An 18,120-nucleotide genomic window follows, 5' to 3' on the forward strand; every position below is an offset into this window, starting at 1 on the left:
GGCAATGCCATCAAACACAGCAGTATTCATCGTTCTGTGCTTCAACTGAGCGAGCCGCTTATGTTGTACACAGCACCAATTTGTATGTTTGATACAAGTGAAATCGGCTGCAGAAGGCTCCAGAAGATGTGGACGTGCCAATCGGATTGCGACGAGGATGCAGCAGATCCCTCGTTGTGCGTAGATTCGGGAGCAATCGCTGGCGTGACCAGGACGAGCTTGCTCCACGTTGAGAGACCGTAAGATTTGATGCTGTCGGGTGCGAACTAGTTGGTCCCTATCATACTCACCATTCTGGAATGACCGTGTTTCCATCCGCGTTGGGGGCCACGCTCGAGCACGAGCGGGGAAGATTGATTACCGACGGCCTCCACGAAGGGGAGGCTGCCTTTACAAGGGATGTGGTGTGGTGGGTCTTAAAGGCTAAACTGCGAATGACTACCGACTGGGAAATTGCTTCAGCCCTTGTGACCAGTTATTTTCGAAAACCCGTTTTCCATACCCGGGTCAAACCCATTTCCGGAAAACGGACCATTCTCAGTCGCAAGCACATCGTTGAGGGCACGAAAGCCTCGCTTAAGCGACTGGAGCTTAACTACGTGGGCATCATTTTCTGCCACCAGCCAGACGCGTACAGCCCCGTCGAGGAGACCGTACGCGCGATGAACTTCGTGATCGCGCAAGGCTGAGCCTTCTGCTGGGGCACGAGCGCCTTCAAGCTCCGACACCGACACTGTCGCGGCGACATGACGGCACTGTCCAAGTCGCAGGCGCAGCGTCGCTTTCGTCTACAACCCGTACGCTGAGTACCGCATAAGGCACAATGCGTACTCGTAGCAAGTACCTCGAGCAACTCCTCCGTAACATGGGCAATATATATTCATTTCAGCTAAATGTGGTCAATCACAGACTTGTGCTTGGTATTTCCCTATCCTATGGATGTGTGTTGTAGGACTCTATAGGTGTCGCTGCCTCATCAGCGAGGCCCAGTCCTTCTCCGGCGTGTGAGGAACAAACGGCAACACAGCGTCGATCTTGGCCTTCACCTCGGGGGTGATTTTAGGCAGCACGTCCAGACACTTGAGGTTCTGTTCAAGTTGAGCTGGTGTTTTGGCACCGAGCAGAATTGTGGACACGTTCTGGTTGCTGACGCACCAGGCGATGGCAAGTAACGCCATAGGCACAGCCAGCTCGTCGGCGATAGGCTTCAGCTTCTCGGCCTTCGCGACGCGCTCGTCGAAGTCGGGCACCACCGCTGACCACGCCGGGTTACCCAGGCGCGAGCCGTCCTTGCCTCCGGAGCTGTACTTGCCGGTGAGAGTACCAAACGCAAGTGGAGACCACGTCGTGAGGCCCAGCTTGTATTTCTTGAAGAGGTCCACGTACTCGAACTCGACCTTGTTGCGCTGCATTAAGTTGTACTCGGGCTGCTCCGCAATGGGACGCGCCAAGCCCAAACGATCGGCGATCTCGCACGCCTCCATGATTTGAGCCGCACTCCACGAGCTCGTCCCCCAGTAGAACGCCCAGCCCTGATCGATGACAAAGTTCATCGCGCGGACCGTCTCCTCGATCGGAGTGAAGGCGTCTGCGCGGTGGCAGAAGATGACGTCCACGTAATCGAGTTGCAGCCGCTTGAGAGCAGCCTTTGTGCCCTCAACGATGTGTTTGCGACTGAGCCCCTGCTCGTTCGGCGGTACTCCAGTCTCGGGCCCCTTGCCAAATGGGCCCTCGGGGAAGCCTTTTGAACCGTAGAAGATCTTGGTGGTGACGACCAGGTCCTCGCGGCTCCATGTGCCCTCGGCGATGCCCTTGTTGATGGCAGCGCCCATGTTCCTCTCTGCCTGGCCGCGGCCATAGATCTCGGCGTTGTCGAAGAAGTTGACGCCGTGCTCGAAGGCGAGCTTCATCATGTCGTACCAGGCTTCGGGTGTGAACCTTTCGTCGCAGTCCATCCAACTGCCGAGTGAGAGCTTGGAGACCAGCAAGCCGGAGTTGCCGAGGAAGGCGTACGGCATGCGTGGGTGGTTGTTGGCGGGAGTCGTTGAAGTCATATTATGGAGAGTGAGGCTGTTGGTGATCGAGTGAATTCAGAAATGAGATGACCACCCTCACACTATGCAAGCACCCGAGGCGCGTTCTCCTCTTTATGTCACCGATGACTTGGGCTTGTGCGTCGGACAATCAAAAAGTCGAGATTACTTTACCGGTGGTGATTGCTTAACCGCCTACAATGTCTCACAACGCTAAAACTGATGATTGAGTCGCAACAGATTTTAACCTTCTTAAAAGAAGCGTTGTCGCACAAGGCTGTCTTGAGCACAAAGCTCTTTGCGCTGCTGACTAGAGTCGCCTACTTCACAGGGAACACAGTACGGCAACAACTCGTCTGCACGGGCAAAGAGGCTGGCTTTGTTAGAGGCAGAATCTGCTCGGCACAAGGCTGAAAGAACCTTTTGTGCGTGCTGTGCTCGAGCCACTGGGACTCTGTGCTCGAGCCACTGGGACTCGCACTTCACCTGTCTCTGACGTTGTCAAACGCTGGCGGCTAATGGAGAAGTCGTCGTTTTGGATCTCGTTCCTCATAGCTTGAGGAAACAGGTTGAGGTTTATTCGCGCCCAAAAAACATGCCCGAAGTGCCCAAAACTTTAGCCAGGGAAATAGTTAAAATTTGAAGATTTACTGTGTATAATACTTTGACGATGGTTATTGTGCCTTGCAGTTGTTTTTTCCTGTTCGGGTCGGGCCTGATGTTTAGGTCAGGCTTTCGGAAGGGTTCACGTACAATGGGAAGCCCTCAACAACTGAGCTCCTCGTTTGCACCGCTAATTTCGCTTTGCCCGTGGCGGGCAAGGCGTCGGTAAATAGTAACAAGTACGTCGCAGCGCAACTACTCCAGCCTGCGGGCCGACCATTGCAGACCTCCGCTTCGCTCCGGTTGCAAACGGTCTCTCTAAGGCCTCTCCGCACAGATGTTGTCCATCCTGTGTTTCTTTGTCTCTACATCATGCCGAAACACACCTAGATTTAAGTACTGAGAAGCCTGACCTGAACATCACGCTGCGACTAAGAATCGAAAACGTGGGATACGTAACCACTATGAAACCTCAGATTTATCTGAACAGACACTAACAATAGGGTTTCTCACGGCGGAAAGTAAGTAAGTAAGAAAAAATTTCATTCTCCAGAAAATGCAGACCTCAACTGCCTGCTAGCATTTGGTGCAGGACAATTTGTCCGCAAAATTCCAATTGCAAAGCGTGAGAACCGCCTAATAAAGGGGCTTTCAGTATAGAGCCACTGCAAAGAGTACTTTGCACCAGAATTTGCAGGACACAGATCCTGCATTCCCTCATTGGCTAAAACGGCTAAAAACCATGGAAGCGGTGGAGTGGAGCGAGCCAGAGAGAAAGGTTGGGGAGATCAAGCGCAACATGGTAAGCGCCCGCTCTCGAGCAGTGTACCAGAACTCATACGGTTGCTTTATCACTGGATATTCTTTAGCAAGTCTAACCTCATGTCACCTGCATTTACTCAGCGGCTAGGTGATTTGTCTGGGCTCTCTGTTAAGCATGTTCGTGGGCGCCTCAAACCCCTTCTCGATGGTGACGAATCACGCCCCCCCCCCCCCCCCCCTCAGTTTGACGCCCTGCACGTCGAAGTGTTCATGACTTGGCTGCTTGGCATCGATTGTCTACCACGCGTCATATCTGCGAGAACACTTACCAGCGAACCATGTACTGTTTGAGTCAGCGCTATTTCAACACCCTCGACTATTACGTCAGTTGTCAGTAAAGGTACGCTGCGGGTTTAGCGGACCCACCACCCGCCTGCAAGCCACAGGTGTGCCCCCACACGTGCCAATTCTGGGCAAAATGAAGAGCTTACAAGAAGCAACTATAGAAACTATGGAGCGGATTGATTCCACGCGGTATGCACGATGAAAGATATTGTTAACGAGTTGGAGAGGCGCGCGATTGGCGCTAACACCGTGACATTTGATGGGCTAGATGAGGCGCTAAAGCGGTACCTTGACTCCCTGGTGTTACGGAGCTAGTGCAGCAGCTTCACACAGGTACATATTATCACGGCAGTGAGCAACTCGGTTATAATGGCCCGCCAACTATCCAACCTTCATGTGGGGTGGTCGTCTTCGCCGAGTTCCCTCAGATTTCAGGCTCCCTCACTGTTCGGTTGGGCAGTTGTGAGTGTTGTGGCAGTGCGGGAACGCTACCAAGAAGACCCCCCCCCCCCCTCTTAGGATGCTGGACGGTAGAGATATGCCGAGTCGCAACCTACAGAAGCGTCTCAATGACATCCGTTATCTGATGGGCATCGTTGAGGCGGAAACAAAACGTACCAGCTTATGGCGCGCCAGTCAGACTGTCGAGGAGGCCGTGAAAACGTTCACTGCGTGTATGGGGAGGATTTCAGTTCCTCAGCTGACGGCATTAACTCGTAAGCGGCGAAGGGGTAGCTTAGCTGGACGACGGTAGTGGCGGGCTCACAGACAGCAAAATTCGAAATAGTAATTGGTCCCTTTTGTTGAGAAACGTTAGCTCTCATTGGCTATAAATATGGCATTGCCGTGTCCTGCAAATGTCCGGCAAAATCCGTCTAACAATCATTGACCAATTGAATAAAATTTTCGAAGCCTGCCAATACTTTCCTCCAAAACGAGAAAGGAAGACCACAACCTCGGTATGATTGGCTGTTCACGGAAGTTGTAGGTTTGATTTTATTGGGTGAAATTCGCGTGGCTGCGTAGTCATCGATTGTGTGAGTGTTACGGCGATGACCGCGTCTCCGGAGCACAAGACGCCTACCGCCAAGTGCACGACCGCCATGTACATGGAGCAATTCCTGCAGCCCGGCACAGCTTCCTCGTCGCCCTCTCCAGGTCTCTCTATCTCGTTGACCACCAGCGCAGTTTCAAGCCGCGCCAGCGTACTTGCGCGCCCACTACAAGTCATGATCTCTGGTATGACGAATGGCGAACAAAACCTTTCTTCCAGAAAGAGCGGTACTCAGTGAGTACTACTCACGGATGGGATTCGGAGGTTTGATTTAATTGACTGCAGCTACTTACTTACTTTCCAACCATGAGACACCCTAGTAAATCATGAGTGGCTGTTTCGGGCACAACTTTGGGCTCTAACAAGTCGATTTTACAATAAAATACAGTAAGTTACTTAAAATGTTTAGGCACTTTTGGGCACTTTGGGCATCTTTTTGGGCACGTTTAATCTTGTCCTCGTTGAAGTGATGTGGTTAGCCGGGCCAAGATTACTTGACCAGCGCCATCGTGACTGACGTGAGCCCCCGTCCGGCGTTGCGCTGGCCTGCCAAGCTCGAACTCATTTCGGAATTCGCCGACAACCAACTACCCACTTCAACCACTACTACCAACCACCACCTCAAGCACCATGGCCGCCGCCTCGACCGACGCCAAGCCCAACCGCATGACCTACCGCTTCTTGGGCAACTCGGGCCTGCTGGTCTCCAAGCTCTCGCTCGGCAGCTGGATGGACGTCAACGACAAGTACACAGCCGACGCCTGGTACGACATGATGAAGCTCGCCTTCGAGCACGGCGTCAACTTCTTCGACAACGCCGAGGCGTACGGCGGCGGCCTCGCCGAGCGGAACATGGGGGCCGCCATCAACAAGGGCATCGCCGAGGGAACGTGGAGCCGCGAGGACCTGGTCATCACCACCAAGATTTTCTTCGGGCCGAAGAATTTCGGGGCTAAGTGCGGGCCCAACGAGCAGGGTCTGAGCCGCAAGCATATCGTCGAGGGCACGAAGGCTTCGCTCAAGCGCCTCGATCAGGAGTACGTTGACGTCATCTTCTGCCACCGCTCGGACCCATACACCCCCATCGAGGAGACTGTGCGTGCCATGAACTTCGTGATCGCCCAAGGTTGGGCTTTCTACTGGGGCACCAGCCAGTGGTCTGCTGCCGAGATCGTCGAGGCGTGCGAGATCGCCGACCGCCTTGGTTTGATTCGCCCCATCGTGGAGCAACCCGTCTACAGCATCTTGGACCGCAACAAAGTGGACTTCGAGTATGTCGACCTGTACAAGAAGTACAAGCTCGGCCTTACGACGTGGTCGCCGCTGGCGTACGGCGCTCTCACGGGCAAGTACAGTGCGGGCACTCCCGAGGGTTCTCGTATGGAGAACCCGCTGTTCAAGGCATACTCCCCAGACTTCGCTGAGCGTGTTGCGAAGGCGGACAAGCTGAGGCCTGTGGCTGACAAGCTGGGCGTGTCGATGGCAGAGCTCGCTCTGGCCTGGTGTGTCAGCAACGAGAACGTGTCGACAGTCATGATCGGCGCCAAGACGCTGGCGCAGCTGGAGCAGAACTTGAAGGCGATGGAGGCGGTGGACAAGATCACCCCCGAGGTGAAGGCGGAGATCGACGCGCTGATCCCGTTCGTGCCGGAGCTGTCGAAGCAGGATCGATCGGTCGCGCTGCGCTCGCAGCACCTGTAGTGCATGGAGCATGTCAGACTTTGCTAGGTCTCCATCTGTTCTTAAAATCAATTCTTTTCGGGTCGTAGCAGATATTGCAGTGTTTGTTCATGTACGCAACCTCTGCGTAATGCCACCAAACACATATACACAGCACCAATTTGTATGTTTGATACAAGTGAAATCGGCTGCAGTAGGTTCCAGAAGATGTGGACGTGCCGATCGGATTGCGACGAGGATGCAGCAGATCCCTCGTTGAGCCAGCAATCGCTGGCGCGACCAAACGGGCTTGCTCCACGTTGAGAGACCGTAAGATTTGATGCGGTCGGGTGCGAACTAGTTCGTCCCTATGATACTCACCATTCTGGAATGACCGTGTTCTCAGTCGCAAGCACATCATCGAGGGCACGGAGGCCTAGCTCAAGCGACTGGAGCTGAACTACGTGGACGTCATTTTCTGCCACCACCTTGACCCGTACACCCCCATTGAGGAGACCGTACGCGCGATGAACTTCGTGAGCTGAACTACGTAGACGTCATTTTCTGCCACCACCTTGACCCGTACAGCCCCGTCGAGGAGACCGTACGCGCGATGAACTTCGTGATCGCGCAAGGCTGGGCCGTCTACTGGGGAACAAGCGCCTTCAAGCTCCGACACCGACACTGTCGAGGCGACATGACGGCGCTGTCCAAGTCGCAGGCACGGCGTCGCTTTCGTCTACAACCCGTACGCTGAGTACCGCATAAGGTACAATGCGTACCCGTAGCAAGTACCTCGAGCAACTCCTCCGTAACATGGGCGATATATATTCATTTCAGCTTAATGCTGTCCACCATAGACTTATGCTTGGTATTTCCCTATCCTATGGATGTGTGTTGTAGGACTCTATAGGTGTCGCTGCCTCATCAGCGAGGCCCAGTCCTTCTCCGGCGTGTGAGGAACAAACGGCAACACAGCGTCGATCTCCGCCTTCACCTCGGGGGTGATTTTAGGCAGCACGTCCAGACACTTGAGGTTCTGTTCAAGTTGAGCTGGTGTTTTGGCACCGAGCAGAACTGTGGACACGTTCTGGTTGCTGACGCACCAGGCGATGGCAAGTAACGCCATAGGCACAGCCAGCTCGTCGGCGATAGGCTTCAGCTTCTCGGCCTTCGCGACGCGCTCGTCGAAGTCGGGCACCACCGCTGACCACGCCGGGTTACCCAGGCGCGAGCCGTCCTTGCCTCCGGAGCTGTACTTGCCGGTGAGAGTACCAAACGCAAGTGGAGACCACGTCGTGAGGCCCAGCTTGTATTTCTTGAAGAGGTCCACGTACTCGAACTCGACCTTGTTGCGCTGCATTAAGTTGTACTCGGGCTGCTCCGCAATGGGACGCGCCAAGCCCAAACGATCGGCGATCTCGCACGCCTCCATGATTTGAGCCGCACTCCACGAGCTCGTCCCCCAGTAGAACGCCCAGCCCTGATCGATGACAAAGTTCATCGCGCGGACCGTCTCCTCGATCGGAGTAAAGGCGTCTGCGCGGTGGCAGAAGATGACGTCCACGTAATCGAGTTGCAGCCGCTTGAGAGCAGCCTTTGTGCCCTCAACGATGTGTTTGCGACTGAGCCCCTGCTCGTTCGGCGGTACTCCAGTCTCGGGCCCCTTGCCAAATGGGCCCTCGGGGAAGCCTTTTGAACCGTAGAAGATCTTGGTGGTGACGACCAGGTCCTCGCGGCTCCATGTGCCCTCGGCGATGCCCTTGTTGATGGCAGCGCCCATGTTCCTCTCTGCCTGGCCGCGGCCATAGATCTCGGCGTTGTCGAAGAAGTTGACGCCGTGCTCGAAGGCGAGCTTCATCATGTCGTACCAGGCTTCGGGCGTGAACCTTTCGTCGTAGTCCATCCAACTGCCGAGTGAGAGCTTGGAGACCAACAAGCCGGAGTTGCCGAGGAAGGCGTACGGCATGCGTGGGTGGTTGTTGGCGGGAGTCGTTGAAGTCATATTATGGAGAGTGAGGCTGTTGGTGATCGAGTGAATTCAGAAATGAGATGACCACCCTCACACTATGCAAGCACCCGAGGCGCGTTCTCCTCCTTATGTCACCGATGACTTGGGCTTGTGCGTCGGACAATCAAAAAGTCGAGATTACTTTACCGGTGGTGATTGCTTAACCGCCTACAATGTCTCACAACGCTAAAACTGATGATTGAGTCGCAACAGATTTTAACCTTCTTAAAAGAAGCGTTGTCGCACAAGGCTGTCTTGAGCACAAAGCTCTTTGCGCTGCTGACTAGAGTCGCCTACTTCACAGGGAACACAGTACGGCAACAACTCGTCTGCACGGGCAAAGAGGCTGGCTTTGTTAGAGGCAGAATCTGCTCGGCACAAGGCGGAAAGAACCTTTTGTGTGTGCTGTGCTCGAGCCACTGGGACTCGCACTTCACCTGTCTCTGACGTTGTCAAACGCTGGCGGCTAATGGAGAAGTCGTCGTTTTGGATCTCGTTCCTCGCAGCTTGGAGTTACAGGTTGAAGTGATGTGGTTAGCCGGGCCAAGATTACTTGACCAGTGCCATCGTGATACCCTCGATTGACGTGACCCCCTGGAGAGCCAAGTCCAGCGTTGCGCTGGCCTGCCAGGCTCGAGATCATTTCGGAATTCGCCGACAACCAACTACCCACTTCAACCACTACTACCAACCACCACCTCAAGCACCATGGCCGCCGCCTCGACCGACGCCAAGCCCAACCGCATGACCTACCGCTTCTTGGGCAACTCGGGCCTGCTGGTCTCCAAGCTCTCGCTCGGCAGCTGGATGGACGTCAACGACAAGTACACGGCCGACGCCTGGTACGACATGATGAAGCTCGCCTTCGAGCACGGCGTCAACTTCTTCGACAACGCCGAGGCGTACGGCGGCGGCCTCGCCGAGCGGAACATGGGCGCTGCCATCAACAAGGGCATCGCCGAGGGAACGTGGAGCCGCGAGGACCTGGTCATCACCACCAAGATTTTCTTCGGGCCGAAGAATTTTGGGTCTAAGTGCGGGCCCAACGAGCAAGGTCTGAGCCGCAAACATATCGTCGAGGGCACGAAGGCTTCGCTCAAGCGCCTCGATCAGGAGTATGTGGACGTCATCTTCTGCCACCAGCCTGACCCATACACCCCCATCGAGGAAACTGTGCGTGCCATGAACTTCGTGATCGCCCAAGGTTGGGCTTTCTACTGGGGCACGAGCTCATGGACTGCTGCTGAGATCCGCGAAGCGTGTGAAGTGGCTGACCGCCTTGGTTTGATTCGCCCCATCGTGGAGCAACCCGTCTACAGCATCTTGGACCGCAACAAAGTGGACTTCGAGTATGTCGACCTGTACAAGAAGTACAAGCTCGGCCTTACGACCTGGTCGCCGCTGGCGTACGGCGCTCTCACGGGCAAGTACAGTGCGGGCACTCCCGAGGGTTCTCGTATGGAGAACCCGCTGTTCAAGGCATACTCCCCAGACTTCGCTGAGCGTGTTGCGAAGGCGGACAAGCTGAGGCCTGTGGCTGACAAGCTGGGCGTGTCGATGGCAGAGCTCGCTCTGGCCTGGTGTGTCAGCAACGAGAACGTGTCGACGGTCATGATCGGCGCCAAGACGCTGGCGCAGCTGGAGCAGAACTTGAAGGCGATGGAGGCGGTGGACAAGATCACCCCCGAGGTGAAGGCGGAGATCGACGCGCTGGTCCCGTTCGTGCCGGAGCTGTCGAAGCCGTACGGAACAGCCGCGATGCGCTCGCAGCACCTGTAGTGTACGGGGCTTGCCAACCTTTGCTAGGTCTCTTTCTTCACCATTTCATCCAAGCATTCTTAAAATCAATTCTATTCGGTCGTAGCTGGCACTTTACTGCAGGGTTTGCACTCGCGGGTGCGCCTCGGGGACATCTTTCAATTGTATGACCACTTTTCGTACGTCCTCCGCCGACTCCATCCTCCGCCACCGTCGGGTTTTGTGCCAGCGGTCACTCTTTCCAATACAGAGCTGCATGGCCACTCTCCCTTATTTCCTTCGTTCATAGCGCAACAATGGTTCCGGGCCACACACGGGCCACACCCGCGACTTGCGCTTCAAGTCGTTAAACGGGCGTCTCCGTATTACGTCAACGTCGACTCGACCAATCAGCGGTCGCGTCAGGCGGTACACCGTGCCATTTTCGCCCAGATCCCGACCCACAACCGCCGGGCCACAACCGAACGCGACAGGATCGGGACAGATGACGGCGTTGTCCAAGGCGCAGGCGGCGTCCGGCGCGGCGTCGCTGGCGTCGCTGGTGGCGCTGGCCGTGGCCATCCGCGCGCACGGCCAGCGCCGAGCAGCCGCGGCCGCCCGGCTGGACTCGGAGTTCATGACGAAGAAGCAGGGCGGGCGCCACAAAGTGGCCGTGAACCGCGAGTTCGCGCGCCGCTTCCTGCGGCTCTTCCGCGTGATCGTGCCCGGGCCGCTGTCGGCCGAGGTGGGCTTCGCGGCGCTGGTGGCGGCCATGCTCGTGGCCCGCACGTCCTTCGACATCGTGGTGCTGCACACGTTCACGGCCATCGAGCGCGCCATCATCTCGCGCTCGCCGCGGGACTTCGCGCGCCAGCTGCGGCGCTTCGTGGCCATCATGCTGCCCATGTCGTGCGTCAACGCGCTGCTCAAGTACGGCCACACGGAGCTGAGCCTGCGCTTCCGGACGCGGCTCACCTCGCACCTGTACGCGCAGTACGTCAAGGGCTTCGTCTACTACAAGGTGTCCAACCTGGACAACCGCGTGGCCAACGCCGACCAGCTGCTCACGGTGGACGTCGAGCGCTTCAGCAACTCGGTGGCCGACCTGTACTCCAACATGTCCAAGCCGCTGCTGGACATTGGGATTTACGCCGTGAAGCTGTCGAGCTCTATTGGCGTCGAGGGCCCCGTGATCATGCTCAGCTACCTCGTGGCCTCGGGATTCTTCCTCACGTGGCTGCGCCAGCCCACGAGCCGCTTCACCATCGCCGAGCAGCAGATGGAGGGCAACTTCCGCTTCATGAACGCGCGGCTCATCACGCACAGCGAGGAGATCGCGTTCTACAACGGCAACGTGCGCGAGAAGCGCATCCTGGACCAGTCCTTCCGCCGGCTCATCGACCTCGTGCGCAGCTCGCAGCAGTTCCGCTTCTCCATGAGCGTCATCGACAACATCGTGGCCAAGTACCTGGCCACCGTCGTGGGCTACGCCGTGCTGTCCAAGCCCTTCCTGGACCCGGACAACAAGAGGCTCGAGCACACCTCGTACGCCGAGCGCATGGAGGACTACTTCCGCTCCGGCAAGATGCTGCTCAAGATGTCCGAGGCCATGGGGCGCCTCGTGCTCTCCGGCCGCGAGCTCACGCGGCTCGCGGGCTTCACCGCCCGCGTCACCGAGATGATCGACGTGCTCACGGACCTGGACCAGGGCAAGTACCAGCGCACGATGCTCAAGGCCGACGATGACGACCTGTCCGACGAGCCCAAGGCGCAGTCCACGTCCGCCGAGTCGCTGGGCCTGTACCCGAACAAGGGCGAGCTCCAGTACCGCGACCACGTGATCCACTTCGAGGACGTCCCACTCGTGACTCCGAACGGCGACGTGCTGGTGCCCTCGCTCAACATCAAGGTCAAGTCGGGCATGAATGTCGTCGTGGCGGGCCCCAACGGATGCGGCAAGAGCTCGCTGTTCCGGATTCTGGGCGAGCTGTGGCCGATGTTCGGCGGCAAGTTGACCAAGCCCGAGCGCAACGGACTGTTCTACATCCCGCAGCGACCGTATCTGACGCTGGGCTCGCTTCGAGACCAGATTATCTACCCTCACTCGCTCAAGGAAATGCAGGCGTCGGGACGCACGGATGAGGACTTGATGCACTTCCTCGAGAAGGTTCAACTCGGCTACCTGGTTGATCGTGAAGGCGGATGGGACGTCATTCACGACTGGGCGGATGTGCTGTCTGGCGGTGAGAAGCAGCGTGTGGCCATGGCGCGTTTGTTCTACCACAAGCCGCAGTTTGCTATCCTGGACGAGTGCACATCTGCGGTCAGCGTCGACGTTGAAGGCGCCATGTACAGCTACTGCCGCGAGCAGAACATTACGCTTTTCACGGTGTCGCACCGCAAGTCGCTTTGGACGTACCACGAATACGTGCTTCGGGTGCGTGGTTTGTACGAATGCTATGTTTTATTTGACTGTGCTGACGCCTGTTGCTTGTGCATGTTGATGAGTTTAGTTCGACGGCCGTGGTCACTACGAGTTCAAGAAAATAGACGAGGCCGACGAAGCTTTCGGCTCTTAAGCGCACTCCACTGAATTATACGGCTGCAGATCGTCCAGCCTGGGATACCGAGCAGTGTATTTGTCCTGATTTTCCAGTTAAAGCCCGCGAACACGTAATTGCAACTTACAGCGTGTTGTGGTGTGTAGTGTCTCTATTTGGTGTTTATGGATTCAAAACGCGTCGCAGTCCGAGCTGCCTTCCGCAGGTTCTATCAGTTGCTTTTCTCTATCTAGCTAATGACATGCGCTTGTCATATCCCAACAGGAACAGCGCGCGTGCCAGTTCGTGTTCGCGGGGTCTCGCGCTCTCGTCTCCAAGGTCTTCACGCCAGGTCTCCATCTCGGACAGCGTGGCGTCTATCTCAGCAGCATCCTGCGTCTTGAACAGCCGTGCGAAGAACACCTTGGCTTGCTTCCTCACAGCAGCGTCTCGCACGGGGTCCAGCAGGTCTCGCAGCCAGCTCCAGTTGTCGTCGTTGAGCACGGTATCCGCTACGCCCAAGTGCTCGAGCTGCTCCTGCTGGTCTTCGGTGGACGCGCAGCTTCCGCACGAGCTCGGAGGTGACTGGGATTGCACTGGTTCTCCGTTGGCGATGGCGGATTCGAGTGCTTCAGCGGTGAGCGACGGCGCCATGGTGCTTCGCGTGTCCTGGCAGGAAATGCTGCTGCAGGTGAGCTCTGCAGGACGCGAGTCGCTGTGTGACGTGTGCTAACCTTGGGGTCTCAGGTCCGTCCGTTACTCGTGCCTCTTCGCACGCAAAGGACTGGCTCTGGGCGACTAGGTGAAGTCGCGGCTACGCACTAGTTCCGGATGCTTGAAGTTTGTCCGGATCGGAGCTGGAAGATGATACCGTTGCCGTAGTGCTCCAGCGCGAAGCTCAGGATCATGAGTGGCAGCGTGAGGAACTTGGCTCGGAGCAGAACTACCCCGAGTCGAAGAGAAACCAGGACCAGGTACACCGCCAAAAAGACCACACCCAAGCTGTCGAGCAGTAGCAAGTGGCGTACCATGCTCTCCAGTGCGGCGGGCGTCGCCAAAGTGGTCATTGCGGCAAAGTACTTGCGGTTAGGCAGCCGGTACGCAGACAGAAGGTAGGTGCCTGCCGCACAACTTACACTGGTCAGCACAACCAAAAGTAGAAAAGCAGCGCATTGATCGTGATGTACGACCGCAGGAAGGTGATCTCTGGCTGGTGTAATTCTGAGGTGACGCAGTGGATAAAAGTTTCCTTCCGGTTGCTTCTCGGCTCCGTACGCGCCATCGTTGCCGGTTTTGATGCCGGAAAATCATGCTGGAGTGCTTCAACGCGAGTGCTCGCCGCCGGATTCCCAGAAAACGGGGTAATTCTAGTGAAGCTCAGTCGAATCGGAGATGCCGTCGCCAGATTAGACAAGGGCTAAGCACTGCTGAGCAGACTTTGGTGGTTGCTGTCTCGTCAAGAGCTATGGCAGGAGTCACGATCGTGGGTCATTGAGTCGGACGACGCTACTACATTCGCTTCCTGAAGCTCTTGATATCTGACTGTGAATCCGACTCCCTGATAGCCAAGATACTTCGAAAATATTCGCGAAGGTGCTTTATGGTGGAGATACCTCGCTACGTGCTTATCTTCGGCCAACTTCAAGCCAGCATAGACAACACTCGGACTGACCATGATCCCGAAAGCAGCGAGTTGCTTTCGTGACCTGTCCAGCGCGTCGGCATCCTTCAGAACAGAATATCTCAGCGTTCGAGAGGTTATTCACAGCAGTCAGCGTCTCGGGCGATTTCACGTTTTGTGGACACATCGTTGTGAAGAGAACGTGGTATAACTGCTCGATCGTGCAACTGGTAGGCCCTACCAGATCCAGATCATCTTTAAACACGAACCAAACCAGTTCGCGTAGCGGTTGCTGAAGTGCTGGCAGGCGCGAATTGGCCGAATGGCACAGGAAAAACACCCACAAGAACCGAGACAATCGTGTTGGAGCCGATCCCGACGTCAACAAGGGCCACGCCACAACCCGAAGTAAATTTCCATGGTCGCATCGGTAAGACGGAATTGGGCTCAGCACCAGATCTTTGGCCAGCGTTAAACGCGTCACCTGCTCTTGAAACTGGTTGCACCCATCAAGCTTGGCGATGGTATACTGCCCTGGAAGTCGCAGTAATTCACCTCAACCATCGCGCCGTAACGCGGAACAATCCACGCACTCCTCCGAACTCGACGTAGGGCCGAGTGAAAAACTACAGGCGTTGGTGACACAGTCACCATCTGAATATCGGCTCGTATTTTGCTTTACTTCTCGGATAACTGCTGTCAGCGATATTACACCGTCCTGAGCTTGTATATGATGCCATTGCCGCAGTGTTCTAGCGGGAAACCTAGAATCATAATGGTCAATGCCAAAAATTTTGCTTGAAGAAGCACCCGCTGTGACCACAGCACGAACGCGAGAAGTTGAATACCTGGCAGTCCCAGTCGGCGCGAGATTAGGACTAGGTACATCACCAGAAACCCCACTTCCGCTACTATCAGTAGGAACAAGTGGGAAACCGTGCTATTAATCGCGCTGGGCGAGGTCATGGTAGCCATAGTGAAGAAAAACTTGCGGTTGGGCAACCGGTAAACAAGTGTCAGATAATTCCCTACAACCATACAAAACTGTAAGCTTACTGCATATAGAAAAAGCTAAGGATCACAAAAAGTTGCTCACCGTAGAAAAACAGCATAAAGATGGTGATGTAGGACCTGAGCAGGGTAATTTCCGTCTGGTGCATTGTAAAGTTAACGCAATCGGCGAACATTTCGCGTTGTCGGGTAGAGTCAATTTTTGCTTGGAAAGAGTGGTCTGTTCGGCTACTAACATCATTCTCTTTTGGTAAAACGTCTTGCCCTGTTCCTTGTGGATCTAGACGAGAGTCAGCAAGGGGAACGGCAGATAATGGGGAAATCAAAGCAAAGCTGTGCCCAATAGAATAGGTCGTTTGCTTCAATAACGATTTGACTCGGAGTAGGCTTCGGTACCTGCTGCTTCGACTAGGGTTTTGTACAATTTGGTTGCCAACGAGAGGATCACCGCTTCTGGTTACTGAAGGCTCATCTTGCAATAATTTCTGATGTCTTTTCACGAAGTTGATACTCTGAAAGCCCGGGAAGCTTGAAAACATACCAGACGGTGACTTTCGGTGAAGAAGCTTGGGCAGTGGCTCTTGTTGAGCTAGATGCAGAGCAGCCGATATAATATCCTCCGTTGAGACAATCTCGAAGGCTCGGAGTTCGTCTTTAGCTCTCTGCAGCTTTTCTCCATCTTTCAGAATATCATGGCAATTCATAGCCATTTGCAGGGTGCCCACCCCTATAATAGCCGCTAGCGTCTCCAATGATTTAGCATGCTGAAGGCACATGGCCGTGAACAGAACGTGATAGAGGTGACCGACACCACACATAATTGCGCCGGCAACATCTACATCCTGCCTTAACATCAACCACAAAACGTGGCGCACAAGAAGCTTAATCACTGGTAATAGTAAGGATAACCAAAGTTGTTGGGTAGATTCGAGCGACATGAAGACGGCAGTTAAGACGGGGTAAACAACAGCCGGGAGCGTGTCCATCGTCAGCCACACATTGATCTTTTCAACCCGTTGTTTAGTCTCTGGACTTCGCGGAAGTAGGCGGTTGAGCATAAAGCCAACAATTGCCATCGGACCGGCAGGGGCAAACTGGGTAAATGGCACGGGAAAGACTCGTGCCACGACAGCAATTACGACACTAGTTGTAGTCCCCACCGTCGCCATCACCATCCCGTACGCGAAGATAAATCTCCATGTTACCGTCGATAGGTTCGGCAAAAAAGCAATTTTCACGAACAGGGGCATAGCTGTGAAAACCAGGCTTGTAAGGTAGCTTCGAATCTGAAAGTGTAGAGATCCTTGAAGCCCTGTTGCTGGGTCGGTGAGCGGGATACTTTCGATAATAAAGTTGAGAACGAAACACGGCACTGGGGTCAGGATTAGGATGGATAACACCCTTGAGGTTGTTGTATCTGTTCGAAAACGGTCGAACGTGTCCAGCTTTGCAATGGAGTACTCCCCAGGAATTCGTCCAACAGCACGTAATGCCCGTCGGCCGACAACCCTCAAAACTTGCGTGCTCCTTGTAGCCGAACGCAGAGCGAGCTGATTACCTAACGGTATGGGTGACACAGTTGCCATTGGAGCGACGGAACAGAATGCCGTGCGTGGGTGTGGGCTTAGAAAACAGTACTAAACTATTGTGACACTATAAAAAGCCTACGATTTGAATCACGATGACAACACCAGGACCTGGGAATGAGCTTTAATATCTCTGGTGCTTCAAATTTTCATCAGGCTGTGTGAAGATTGTAAATGGCCCCGTTCCCGTGATGTACGAGTGGAACCCTAGAAGCATCAGAGACAACCTCAGAAACTTGGCTTGGACCAGAATCCCCTGAGATCGAAGAACAAGTGCAAGCTGGTACAGTCCGGGCATTCCAAGTCGACGCTGGATCAGGGCGAGGTAGGTGCTTGCGGAAATGATCACATAGATAAAGAAAATGTTTGGAGGTTTTCGCTATGTCATTGATTGTTGTGATCGAGGCCAGCGTGGCAATGTACACTCGATTGGGCATCGCGAAGGTGAATCCCAAGTACTTCGTAGATGCCTATTCAGATAATTGCAACACAAGTGCACAATGTTAAAATCTGACAAAGGAGAGCTGGTCGCATTTTCGTAACGCACCGTAGAACAACAATGTAGTGATCGTGATATACGATCGCAGGAGAATGACCTCCATCTGGTGAAGTGCGGAGGTAACGCCATTGATAAAAACCTCCCGAGAATCTGTTGAGTGGAGCTCCGCAACTAATTTCTTTGAGGATGCCTGGACCTTGATCTCGTGGAGAGCTAACAGGGTCAGCTGACGCGGGGTGTCTGTTTTCACTTGGACATTCTCGTTTCCAAAAGATTGGATAATGATTCGGTTGTTCTCCCACTCGACCGAACCGTTTGTTGAGTTTTTGAGCTGATGGACGCTGGATTATTTCGGTGGGTGAAGACACCCGTGCTTCAAGCACTTGAAACACCGTATTGTACGATGCAGTGAAGGCCTCGTCACTGTACGATGGGTATGCCGATAAAAGCGTTGACGGAAACTTGGACTGCAAGCTCATTGCAACAGACTCATTACGGGTAAGATGCAACTCCGTGTAGATGGCATCACCAGTTGCCAAACTTGTTTGTCGCGTTGAAGTTGCTCTCTCGTATCGTTCAGTGTTACAGCAGCGCGTATTATGTAACGACAAATGAACAGCGTCTGGATTGTGTTGAGCATTCCAACGAAAAGTAGCGTC

At 54.9% G+C, this 18,120-nt stretch overlaps 4 protein-coding genes across 4 annotated transcripts; 2 read left to right on the forward strand and 2 right to left on the reverse strand.

Moving 5' to 3' along the window:
- Positions 1–10,709: 10,709 nt before the first annotated feature.
- On the forward strand, positions 10,710–12,783 carry IUM83_12952 (ATP-binding Cassette (ABC) Superfamily; the record flags this gene model as incomplete). The annotated part of the gene is made up of 2 exons (XM_067937600.1): positions 10,710–12,641; positions 12,718–12,783. 2 exons carry the CDS (start codon positions 10,710–10,712, stop codon positions 12,781–12,783), a joined length of 1,998 nt encoding a protein of 665 aa, XP_067795815.1.
- Positions 12,784–12,990: 207 nt separating this feature from the next.
- On the reverse strand, positions 12,991–13,398 carry IUM83_12953 (uncharacterized protein; the record flags this gene model as incomplete). The annotated part of the gene is made up of 1 exon (XM_067937601.1): positions 12,991–13,398. One exon carries the CDS (start codon positions 13,396–13,398, stop codon positions 12,991–12,993), a length of 408 nt encoding a protein of 135 aa, XP_067795814.1.
- A 167-nt stretch (positions 13,399–13,565) lies between these two features.
- IUM83_12954 (Kazal-like serine protease inhibitor domain and phox-like domain-containing protein) lies at positions 13,566–13,811 on the reverse strand (the record flags this gene model as incomplete). The annotated part of the gene is made up of 1 exon (XM_067937602.1): positions 13,566–13,811. The coding sequence occupies one exon, from the start codon at positions 13,809–13,811 to the stop codon at positions 13,566–13,568; it is 246 nt and encodes an 81-aa protein (XP_067795819.1).
- IUM83_12955 (uncharacterized protein) lies at positions 13,774–14,165 on the forward strand (the record flags this gene model as incomplete). The annotated part of the gene is made up of 2 exons (XM_067937603.1): positions 13,774–13,856; positions 13,940–14,165. The coding sequence occupies 2 exons, from the start codon at positions 13,774–13,776 to the stop codon at positions 14,163–14,165; spliced, it is 309 nt and encodes a 102-aa protein (XP_067795818.1).
- Positions 14,166–18,120: the final 3,955 nt, after the last annotated feature.

Source organism: Phytophthora cinnamomi, assembly GCF_018691715.1.
Source record: "Phytophthora cinnamomi strain GKB4 chromosome Unknown Contig19, whole genome shotgun sequence".
In the NCBI taxonomy this organism is placed as follows: Eukaryota; Oomycota; class Peronosporomycetes; order Peronosporales; family Peronosporaceae; genus Phytophthora; species Phytophthora cinnamomi.